Source organism: the organism of the source record quoted next, unplaced genomic scaffold, assembly GCF_019419815.1.
Source record: "Pyrus x bretschneideri cultivar Hongxiangsu unplaced genomic scaffold, Pyrus_bretschneideri_v1 Contig90, whole genome shotgun sequence".
Classification (NCBI taxonomy): Eukaryota; Viridiplantae; Streptophyta; class Magnoliopsida; order Rosales; family Rosaceae; genus Pyrus; species Pyrus x bretschneideri.
This window is the reverse complement of record NW_025999832.1, coordinates 182,823-193,717: the sequence shown is the minus strand read 5'-3', so window position 1 is coordinate 193,717 and position 10,895 is coordinate 182,823. Positions and strand designations below refer to the sequence as shown.

Below are 10,895 nucleotides of genomic sequence, written 5' to 3'. Positions count from 1 at the left end.
TCGGTTAAATCGGCTTATATATTGCAAGTCAATGGTAATCAGGACCATATGTTTGAAGGGCTTCTAAACAAAATCTAGAAACTAAACATTCCTCGCAAAGTTAAATTCTTTGGTTGGTTGTTGGGGAGAAATAAGCTAACAACTAATGTAAAGCTTCATAAATTCAATAACACCATTTTTGCATTATGTCCGTTATGTAATAATGGTGAGGAGGACATAGGTTATGGATTTAAAGATTGTTCTTATGCGCAGGAGCTGTGGATGATTGACAGCAGTTTACCCGCGATTTCCTTAGTTCCCTCTGTTAATGATTGGCTTAATAACCTGGATTTCATTGACCAAGAAGACTTATTTGCTCTTAGTAAAGTTTTGTTTGCCTGGTGGCAAATGTGGAATGACAAAAATGATTTTGTCTTTAGGCAGATAAAGCCTAATACTATTCGCAACTATAAGACTTTTTCTTCTATAGCTAAGAATTTCCTTCTTGTCAACTCTAAAGTTAGATTGGATAACCAAAATAGAAGAAATAAACTTATCAGGTGGCATCCCCCTGATGTGGAGTATCATAAAATAAATTTTGATGGCTCTGTTATTGGTTCCTCTGCTACTGTAGGATTCATCATTAGTGGGCATCCTCTTCTGGCTAGGGCAAGGAAGTTGGGGCAAAACACAATTACTGTTGCCAAGGCTTTTAGCTGCTAGAGATGCTCTTCAATTGGCAAAGTCTAGGAATTTAAAGAAGATCAATATTGAAGGGGACTATAAGATTGTCATTGAGGCCATCTTGGGAAAGTGTAGCATTCCGTGGCGTATTAGAGCTATCATTGAAGACATCAAATGATTGGGCTTTTTTTTTCGAGTCCATTTCTTGGAATCATATTTATAGGGAAACTAATTTTGTTGCAGATGCCATTACTTCTTATGGGCATGGCTTAGAGAATCTTTGTATTTGGGTGGGCTATACTCCCTCAGTTGCTTCTGACGCCTTGTTGTTTGACTTTAGGGTTTTTGGTTGTTCCTGGGTTTTTCCCTCTCTTAATGCATTTTTGCATTCCTCAAAAAAAAAAAAAAAACAAACAAAAACAAGAAGCTAGTACCAATGTACCACTAAAGAAAAAAGAACATGGGAGGGTGGTTTTGTGAATATTTCGCAGATGGAGGCTAAATTGGTAAAAGAGAGAGAGGCACACGGAACCCCAAAAGGGCCGCAAAAGGTGATGACGTCGGCGAAGATCTTCTTTCGGCTTCTTCCTCGTCTTCTTCGTTTACGCTAGTGCTACAGAAGCCATCCCTCCCTCCCTCCCTCATCGTCCACCTTTCACGTTTTCCGCAATTTCGCTCTCCCAATTCAGGTACCGTACCTTCAATCCATATCTCTCTCCTCCCTTTTAGATCTCAGTTATGGCTTTTAAGGGTTGGATCCAACATGGATTCTTAATCTTTTTAGATTGTCCTAAATCGTAACTTCCCTGATTTCATTTGATAAATTTTCATGTTATTCACTTTCAAATTAGTTGAGAAATGGGTCTTACTTGTATATGCATGAATTTTGTTTTTTTTTTTTTCACTTTGCCCATTTGTTGGGTTGCTTAGAATTGATCAAAACATTGAATTTGACTAACACTTGCTTCATATGTATTGTTTTTGTTGTTGGGTAGGTGCTCATAGATAGGATTAGCTGAGACGGAATCGAACTACTGCTATGGAGTTTCATTATTGCTTCTCTGGTTGCAAAATGAGAGTTTTGATATGCTGATTTAAAGGAAACAAGGTTTTTCCCAATTGGGATTTGAATTGGGATTGCAATCAATAAGTTTCCTTGCGAAGACGTTATCGGCTTAACGATTTTGTGGCTCTAGTCCGTTCAGTTAAGTTGGTACCGTCTTTGCATCATGCCATATTATATTCAGAGACTCTATAATGTTTGCAAGTCATCATTTACGCCGACTGGACCTGTGTCAGAAGAAGCCGTTGAAAGAGTTCGCCTCAAACTAGGTATGGAGAAGTGGTCCTTTAATATCCTGATATATCAACCGAACATTTTTTTAGTTGTGCTTCTCTTTTGCTGCTTCTTATTGTGCTGTGCTAATTATATGCCATGCCTAGTTGGAATGTTTGAGACAGACAGCAATGCTGTTTTAAAGCGAATTGTTTGTTTTCAGCCAGAAATATTGATTTGAGAACCTCAAAGAAACAAATATGCCGGGTTTCCGGGACAGTTTTGGAGTTTCTATTCTACCGCCCAATTAAAGTGCTCCCCACTAAGTTATAAAGTGGAAAGGAGTTGTCGCTGAGTTTAGTTAACTTGCTAATCTAAGAAACCGAAGACTACAAATCAGCAATACCCTTAAAACACATGAATCAGTAGCTAAACATCTAGAAAATGTAAAAAACCTGGGATTTATAGTTTGTTAAACTAATCCAAAGTTCACACTCAGAAGCTAATGGGGAAAAAGGATGAAAGCACTTTAGAACATATATGCTGTGAACTTAATTAAAAGATTTGATCTATACGTTAGTTTGATTCCTCAACCTGCTGCATACACTCCTTCCACCTGACAGGGACAATACTATACATATGAACTTTTCAGAATGATCTGGTTGCTCTCCTTGTGAAGTTCATTACATACTCCTAATTCCCAATAGAAAAAAGAACCTTATAACCTGTTTTAAAATTATATTTAGAACCTAATCAAGCTAATCCTATAATGAGAACTCATTGAAGTAAATATATATACTTTAGGCAAGCTTTTCAAATTTGCTATACTATCAGGCAACTTCTCTTTTTAGCACTATGTCAAGATGCTTCTATTAATGCATTCGTGGAGTTTAGTAAATTGGATCATCCGTTCGTCAGATATACCTATTCCTTGTTGACTTCATGAGTTGATTTGCATTTTCTTGTCGCTTGCAGTTGATTGATTTTCTTTGACTAGAATCTGAAATTGTTTTAACTTGATGTTGAATATATCTTCAAGAGGAATGTCCGATAGGTCAGTAATCTATGGTTAAATTATCTGGTATAAGGAATCCAGGTCTCTCATATATCACATCCATATTTAACATATAATCATTATCACTAGTTCACTTCCTCTGGAACAATTTAAAGGTTTCTGATCTTCCATGATTCTTTATGCAAATATATATATTTTTTTATTTTTTATTTTTTATAATTTTAAAGAACATCCACAATTGTTACGTGTCTATTCATTCCTTTGTTGAATGGAAATTTATTCATAGGGTGCAGCAGATAGTGAATTTCTTTTCGCATACAAGTGTAGTTGAAATCAAATGTATCCTTCAGTGAGAAATAGATTGAATGAGTAGTGGAAAACTATAATCAAACAAATTTGTTTACATATATCGGTTCCTCAATCCTTCAACAGTTTTGGTTTTGGTGGATGCAGCAGATATCGTGTAGGGTTTTGGAGATGTGAGGTCGGGAAAGATGGTGGTGGCTAGGTTTGGGTTTTACTTTTTATTCAGTTTTTTTATTTTTAATTTTCTTTTTCTTTATGGTTTTGAAACTTTAAATCGTTTTGAAAAAGTTGTTTTTCTATATAATCCACATGGCACAGTGTCAGCCCATTAACATATTTTAACGGAATCTAACGGTAAGGACAAAATTGATGATCACGTGGACAGATGAGGGACGAAATTGATGAATTTGGAACATAAAGGGCCAAACTGATGAGGTGGCAAAACATGAGGGACCATTTGTTGTCATGTTACCTCCCTTTTCTTTATGGTTTTTGAAAGTTTAAATCCTTTTGAAAATGTTGTTTTTTTATATAATCCATTTGGCACAGGGTCAGCCCATTAACAGATATTAAAGGAATCTAACGGTAAGGACGAAATTGATGACCAAGTCAATAGAAGAAGGACAAAATTGATGAGTTTGGAACATAAAAGGACCAAACTGATGAGTTGAAAGAACATAAAGGCCCATTTGTTACCATGTTGCCTCCCTCTATTTCTATGTATATGTTTCATTTCCTTGTGCCCCGCTAACTTGAAGCTGTAATTGGTTAGTTAAGAAAATAGGACCTATGAGCTGCCAAACTACCAAAATTGTTTGTTTGTTCGGGTTGATGCATGTATTTATGTGTGATCATATAGGTTAGCAGTTGTAAAATGATTTTGGTTGAGGTTGTCCTACTGTTAATCTGTTGCGAAGAATTGTCCTACTGTTAATCTGATCCTCTGGAGGGTTTTTCTTGTTCTGTTCTTGGTGGATTTCTTATCCACTTCTGTGTATTATACTTTTCTTTTCTAATAAACTGTTATAGTTTCTTCTCAAAAAAAAAAATCATATAGGTTCATGTTGCAATTCATTTTGAAACTTGCCCATGTATTTGTTAAACTCCTTAATTGTACAGGTCTTATCTCAAATTTGTGTATCCTATATCATTGAGTTCATGCTTAATGGCCTGACCATAATCTGTATGATGTATTTCCACCCTAAATCCTTATCTTAACATGTCCACTGTCCATGCTATATGAATGTTTTCAAGGTGGGATGCTCTTGCTACCAAGATGGAAACCTAGTTAGTAATTTGTTGGAACACTATCACCAATTTGTCTTCTTGCGAGTTTGATTGGTAATATGTAATTGTAACTAGGAATTTTTAACAACTTGAAGCTCTTTTTTTAGCACTTTTGTCTGATTAGACGCAATGCGGAAAATTATGGCTCAAAAGTTATGTTTGGCTCTAGATTTGATCCAATTCCTCTCTAATGTACCAGAAATTTTGGGGTTATGTATGACTTTGGTGCTATATGAAAGTCATATTTGACTTTGAATATAACTTTAGAATTAACAGTGGAAGCCCCACTTTTGCAAGATACAGATAACTCTAAAACTGACTATTCCCTCTCTAATGTATAATATTTCAAAGTTAAAAGCCAAGTTTTACTCCGTATGCATTGAAGATATTGTATCTTGCACCACCTTATTTGGAGTAAAATATGGCTTTAACTTTTAACTGTTGCCTTTTTTAGATTGGAGATAGCCTTACGTCATACATAAGTGGTGGTTTAAATACTTAAATGTATATTGCTCTACTTTTAGGCTTGAGTTCATCTTTGTGAGTTTCATATGCCGTTCTTGACTTGGCTTTATGCCTCTAAAACATACTAAGTAGGCCACTTCAAATGGAAAAATGATCTCAACTCTATTGTTTATTGTTTTCTAATAAATGTGGGACCAGTGGCCAGGCTTGTAATGTCCCCTGGCCTGAAGGCCTCACTTGACCAGTTTGTACTGCTGTTGGGCTTGGGCTGGCTGCCACAGTCCAACCTTATCATATTACTATAAATTTAAGATAATTTTATTTATGGGACCTGTCAATCACACTCCAAAAAAGTCATCCAGTTCTCATATTAAGATAAGTTAGTTTAATACAAACCATTTAATTCTCAAACATGTCCTGCGTGTGCAGCGTTAGGAAGTTGCAATAAGGAGAGAAAAAGTGGACTTTGGGGATTAAATGGTTGGTAGAACGTGGAGTTTAATTACTATGTAAAAGGTTTTGTCGACATTTTTTACATTAAAATCGACGGGATTTTCTTAATAGTAGTGTAGATAAATAGTTATTGATGATTAATTTTAAATTAAAACGTGATAGGTCGGGTATGGTCTGATTTTATGTACAGAGCACATTTCCTCCTTTGTCAGGGGTTGGGCTTGACCTTGGCCCTCTGTAAAATGTGTTGGCCTTCCCCTTCCAAAAGGTGATGAAGCTTATTGGCCATCAGCGGCCCCAACTCATTTAACCAGCCCACTGAGGCATTAAATTTTTTATGCCTATGTGGAAATCTTGAGCCATTAGTACCGCAAAATCTCTTTTATAAGTAACATGTTTCCCTGGTGATGAAGGGTTACCTTTTACTAGAGATAAATGCTTTGATTACTGTAAGAGCTTAAGACATATTTTTAACTAGTATTGGATATTTTCAGACACCTAAGTACAATAGTTTATTCCTTAGGTTCATCTTTGATACTGTCTCTAGCTTCTTCAAAAGTTGGAAAGGTTTCTGCACGAGCCTTAATGAGTCTAGTGTAACCATGGCTCAGGAATCTCATATGGCAAGCTTGTCATAAGCCTACCATTTTGTCATGTTATAGAAACCTATATTTCTGAGGCACCTCATTTTTTTTTCTAACCGCACAGAGTAGTGTGAAATCTTATTGTGAACCCCGCATTCATTCTATTTTATCAATTTTTAACCCTGTATGATGTTTTTATTTCAGAGAAAATTAAGCCTGCAGATGTAGGTCTCGAACAGGAGGCACAAGTGGTGCGTAATTGGTCAGGTGCTATGCCTGAGCGTAATGGCAATCAGCAGTCACTGCCACCAATCAAATACCTGCATTTGCATGAGTGTCGTAGCTTTTCTGTGAGTACAGGACTGCAAGTCATCAGTTATTGATTATAAATTGTTTGGGTTCCGTTTCGATTGTGAGATTTCAAATTTAGAAATTGTAGTTCATTTAGAGTTAAACTTCATGAGAATAATTATAACGAATGCATAAAAGTTTGTATTTCTGTGGGATGAAATAGATATGCATGGATTTCAAATGATTTATTGTTTATAATTCATAATTTTATGTTAATTTTAGTTGTTTCAAATACTTTGCACTTAGTATTGTACATTCTCCTAACAAAAATAAGCTTTTTTGGTCGTATTTTTATGGAAAAATAAGCTTATTATTAACTGCAAGTCCATTTTTATAAATCTCTTCAACCAACGTTAGAGTTTTAAGATAATATCATAAGTCCGGCACAGTCAGTGTTCACATAGAAATTTAGAATTGGAGATCCAAGTATCAAAAAAAAAATAGACTACGAAACTGATTTACTGGTATTGAATAATTGCTTATACTTTTGGCAGATAGGAATTTTTTGCATGCCGCCTTCCTCTATCATACCCCTTCATAATCATCCTGGAATGACTGTGTTGAGCAAGCTTATATATGGTACAATACGTGTTAATTCATATGACTGGGTTGATTTTCCTGGCCCTGCGGATCCATCAGAAGGTGTGATTTCCACAGTATTTCTCATCTACTGTACAATGTTAGTTAATGTACTGTTTCCTTTACCTAATACCTCATTTTCATGCTTTCAAAAAATCAACAGCATCCTGTTTGTGAGTGTTTATATCTAGCCTGTTGTATGCTTCCACATTTGGGTATTCTTTTAACTGTTTTTGTTGGTTGATTGTGCGGGGATCAGTTTTATTCATATCTTGATACTAATATATTGACATATGAATCATGATGAGTATATTTAAGATCCTAATTATTTGAACATAAATATACAAATAAACATGCCATGGAAACAAGCAGCTGAGAAGACAGCTTGTAAACATCAGCAGCTTGCAGTTTTTCTTTGTTGCTTAGATTTGAATGCCTACTATATGTAGTTTTAGTAAGAGTGTTGTTACAAGAAACTGGTTGTTTGTGCCTCTGATCTCTTCTGTCGATAACTATGGGATCTTTTTATCTTTTAATTTCCCACTAATCTGGTATTTGATTTTCGCCAACTAGCCAAACTGTTTCTGTATGGCATAGAGCCTAGAGGATCTTAGAGGAGCCTAGAGGAGAGGCAAGGAGTCTTTATTTTTGTTAGATTATCCATATTTTATCCTTATTATTCTTTAGATAGTAAAAGAGGGACACAAAATATTACATTTTTCAAGTTCAGGAAATTACACAATCCCCCCACAGCTTGATATTGACCTAGTCTCAGCATGCAGATAATGATGGACTTTTCATAGTGTATACTATCTGTAACCTAGACATGTCACGGTTTGCATTAAGAGGGGTTGGAAAACACGTGCAGGCGGTCCATTTTTTCGTTATGATGAAATGACTCCAAAGTTTGGCGATTTGATTTCCATTAGTTAGCTTTGACTGTTTCAAATGCTATTACAGAAAGGTATGAATGAGTTTGCTGCTTTACTTTCTCTTCCCTATTTCAACATCTGTGTTGTTTGGGAATGTTCAAATTGATTCCTTTGTGATTGTGAGTTAGGGGGATGTGTCATATTGTTAACCGGGGAGATATGACTGGTCAGCTTGGTGTTGGATGATAATGTTTGTTTTTAATTTTTTTAATTTTTTATTTAATTGTTTAGAATACAGATCTCACCTAAGAAATGTTGAGGGATTAATGACATGGTTAGTTCCTGATCCATTCATATTCTGGAAAATTATCCCTTGCGGTGTTTGATTAAATTCTTCTGTAATTTACATAGATATTGTATTTTGCTCTGTCATTTATGCAAACATAAAAAACTTTCAAAGATTTAAAGCCTTAAGATTAAGGTAAGGGTCCGTTTGATTAGTTCATTTTTAGTTTAGTTCCATTTTCTTGCTAGAGATAGAGAGAAAGTAGATGGAAGGACAGAGGAACCAAGAATGCGGAGAGTGTGGTGGGAGGGAGGGGGGATAAATGCACATGGGATGGCATACAAAGCGAAATCCAAAAACTAAAAAGTGAAAACCTGTATAAAATTGTTTTCAGTTTTTAGATTTTAGTTTTCATGTTCTACGCCATTACACGTCCATTTTTTCCACATCCTTCCCACCACCCTTCCACTATCCTTATTCATCCCTCTTTTCTTCCTTGTGTTTCTCTTTATTTCTAACCAATTAAGTGAACTACGAAGTAAAAATGAAATGGTTATCAAAAGGGCCCTAAAACTGGAAATTTTGAATGTAACTTCTGAAATAAGAAATTACGAGTTGGGTTTATTGTTTCATCCCTATTGGCCAATGTTGTGTGCCTGTCAGGAGGATGGGATTTAAGAGGTTATTGCTTAATGCGGTTAGAGATTTTTACATGAGTTGACGAGGCTCACGTGAAGTCTTTTTAATTTTTTTTGTTTTTCATTTCAATCTTTCTATCATAATTTGAAAGTCTGGGGTACCACCCAACCCTAGGTACAACTGTTAGCTTACATTGTGGGAAGCTGGTTATTATGATTTCATTAATTTTTCTATTTTCTTTTAACTAAAAACTGTGAGTTTTTGCAGCAAGACCTGCAAAGCTGGTCAAAGATACTGACATGACCGCCCCTTGTCCGCCAACAGTTCTTTATCCGACAACAGGAGGCAATATCCATAGTTTTAGAGCTATAACTCCCTGCGCCATATTTGACATCCTAGCTCCGCCTTACTCGTCTGAAGATGGACGGCACTGCAGTTATTACCGGAAGTCCTCAAGAAAAGATCTGCCTGGTAATGAAATTCGTCTACCTTGTTGAGATGATAGAGTTTCTGGTTTTGAGTTAAGGATATCTGGTAACAGGCAAGTACATTTTTGTCGAGGTTGCTGATATTGATACGTATTTTTTGTTTGTTGTTTGCAATGAAGGCGATCTTGAGCTTGATGGAGTTATAGAGCCTCAAGTGACTTGGTTAGAAGAGTTTCAACCTCCCGAAAACTTTGTGATTCGCCGAGGGCTGTACAAGGGCCCTGTCATTAGAACGTGAGAATTCTTGTTCATACATTTCTGTCAAATTTGCTTCTTTTTTGTCGAGATAGGAACCATTGAGGGGAACAAGAGTGGCAATAATTTTGGGTTCTGTAAGTTGCGCATTTGACTTGTACATAATAAATACACCCTTGTAGTCCGATTTACTGACTTCCCATTGAACTGGAAGAGTTGTTAATGCAAGCTGTGCAAAAATGAAATCATGGGTTGGCTTCTGTGGGGCGCTCCTCTTTGAATCATTGAGGCTAGAGCGGCTTGATCTTTGTTGGAATCAAATTCATCATTCACGAAATTGCAACCTAATGTCCTTTATAACTGGAGAAATTTTACTAGACTCCTAAGTAGGGATGACAATTCAAACCGTTAGGTCCAGTAATCGTGGATAATTGCCCAAATGAAACAGATTTAAGTATGAAAATTCGAGAATATTTTGGATATGGGGAAAATATGTGAATATTATTCAGTTATGGTTTTGGATATGCTTATAAGGGTCCTCGATCTGAATTTGACCTGAATAGTATGTACAATGCATAATATAAATTTATATAATATAAGAGAACTGCTATTAACACTTTAAAAATCTCATTACCTCGAGAATACAAAAATTGCATTGTGTGGGAAAGGTCAAAAGTTTGAATCAAAATCGATGAGAATTCAATGGTGCTTATGGGAGATAACAAGATCAGCCAACATCATCAATGTTTTATGATATTTGGCTTATCATGAACAACTCCAAAAAAAATTGGCATATCATATTTGGCTTATCATGAACAACTTCAAAAGAAATTGTTATATTTTTTATGATTGGACGTGGATATTTAATAATGACATTAGTATCCACTAAATTCTAGTGCACCAATTGAACAAATATATTTTTTGTATTAACAAAAATGGATATAACCGTTAATGATGAGGAATCCGTCACCCGGTGGGTATAATCCCCGATGGTTAATTTGCGGTTATGAATTTGATTAATTTTCGTGGTTATGGATGGATATGACATTTCCTTGCCCAATCTAAAACTATCGCCATCCCTACTCCTAAGCGACTATTATACTATATTATTTTCGAAGAAATGAAAAATTGACATCAAAGTCGGAGACTAAAAATTATAAACAGGTAAGGTCCCATATGATCTTGAAGCCAGTGTTGGTTAGTGATTCTTTGCAAGGTTTGCCTTTATAGTCACAAGATCAGTCAACTGATTCACGTGTGGAGCGAGTTACAGTTTACCAAGACAATTTGAAAGCTACTGAACAAGAAGAAAATATTGTTCAAACACAAGCCGTGGCACCCACTAATCCCACACCAGTTGTTCAAAGTGTGGCACAAAGGAAAACAAGGAAATCTGCAAGACCTAAAATGTCTGCTATATCAGATGACTACTTGGT

The 10,895-nt window shown here is 35.8% G+C and overlaps 1 protein-coding gene across 1 annotated transcript; it reads left to right on the top strand.

The window, feature by feature from the left end:
* The first annotated feature begins 1,194 nt into the window (after nt 1-1,194).
* On the top strand, nt 1,195-9,719 carry LOC103941848 (plant cysteine oxidase 4). Its single transcript, XM_048576748.1, has 6 exons — nt 1,195-1,352; nt 1,659-1,995; nt 6,254-6,399; nt 6,895-7,042; nt 9,044-9,247; nt 9,384-9,719. The coding sequence occupies exons 2-6, from the start codon at nt 1,893-1,895 to the stop codon at nt 9,500-9,502; spliced, it is 720 nt and encodes a 239-aa protein (XP_048432705.1). The 5' UTR covers nt 1,195-1,352; nt 1,659-1,892; the 3' UTR covers nt 9,503-9,719.
* Nucleotides 9,720-10,895: the final 1,176 nt, after the last annotated feature.

What these genes read in the sequence shown, in the direction of transcription:
- LOC103941848 (XM_048576748.1), top strand. Translation starts at nt 1,893, where the DNA reads ATGCCATATTATATTCAGAGACTCTATAATGTTTGCAAGTCATCATTT. An exon ending in CCCTGCGGATCCATCAGAAG is followed by an intron (nt 7,043 to 9,043) that starts GTGTGATTTCCA and finishes GAGTTTTTGCAG; the next exon opens with CAAGACCTGCAAAGCTGGTC. An exon ending in CTCAAGAAAAGATCTGCCTG is followed by an intron (nt 9,248 to 9,383) that starts GTAATGAAATTC and finishes TTTGCAATGAAG; the next exon opens with GCGATCTTGAGCTTGATGGA.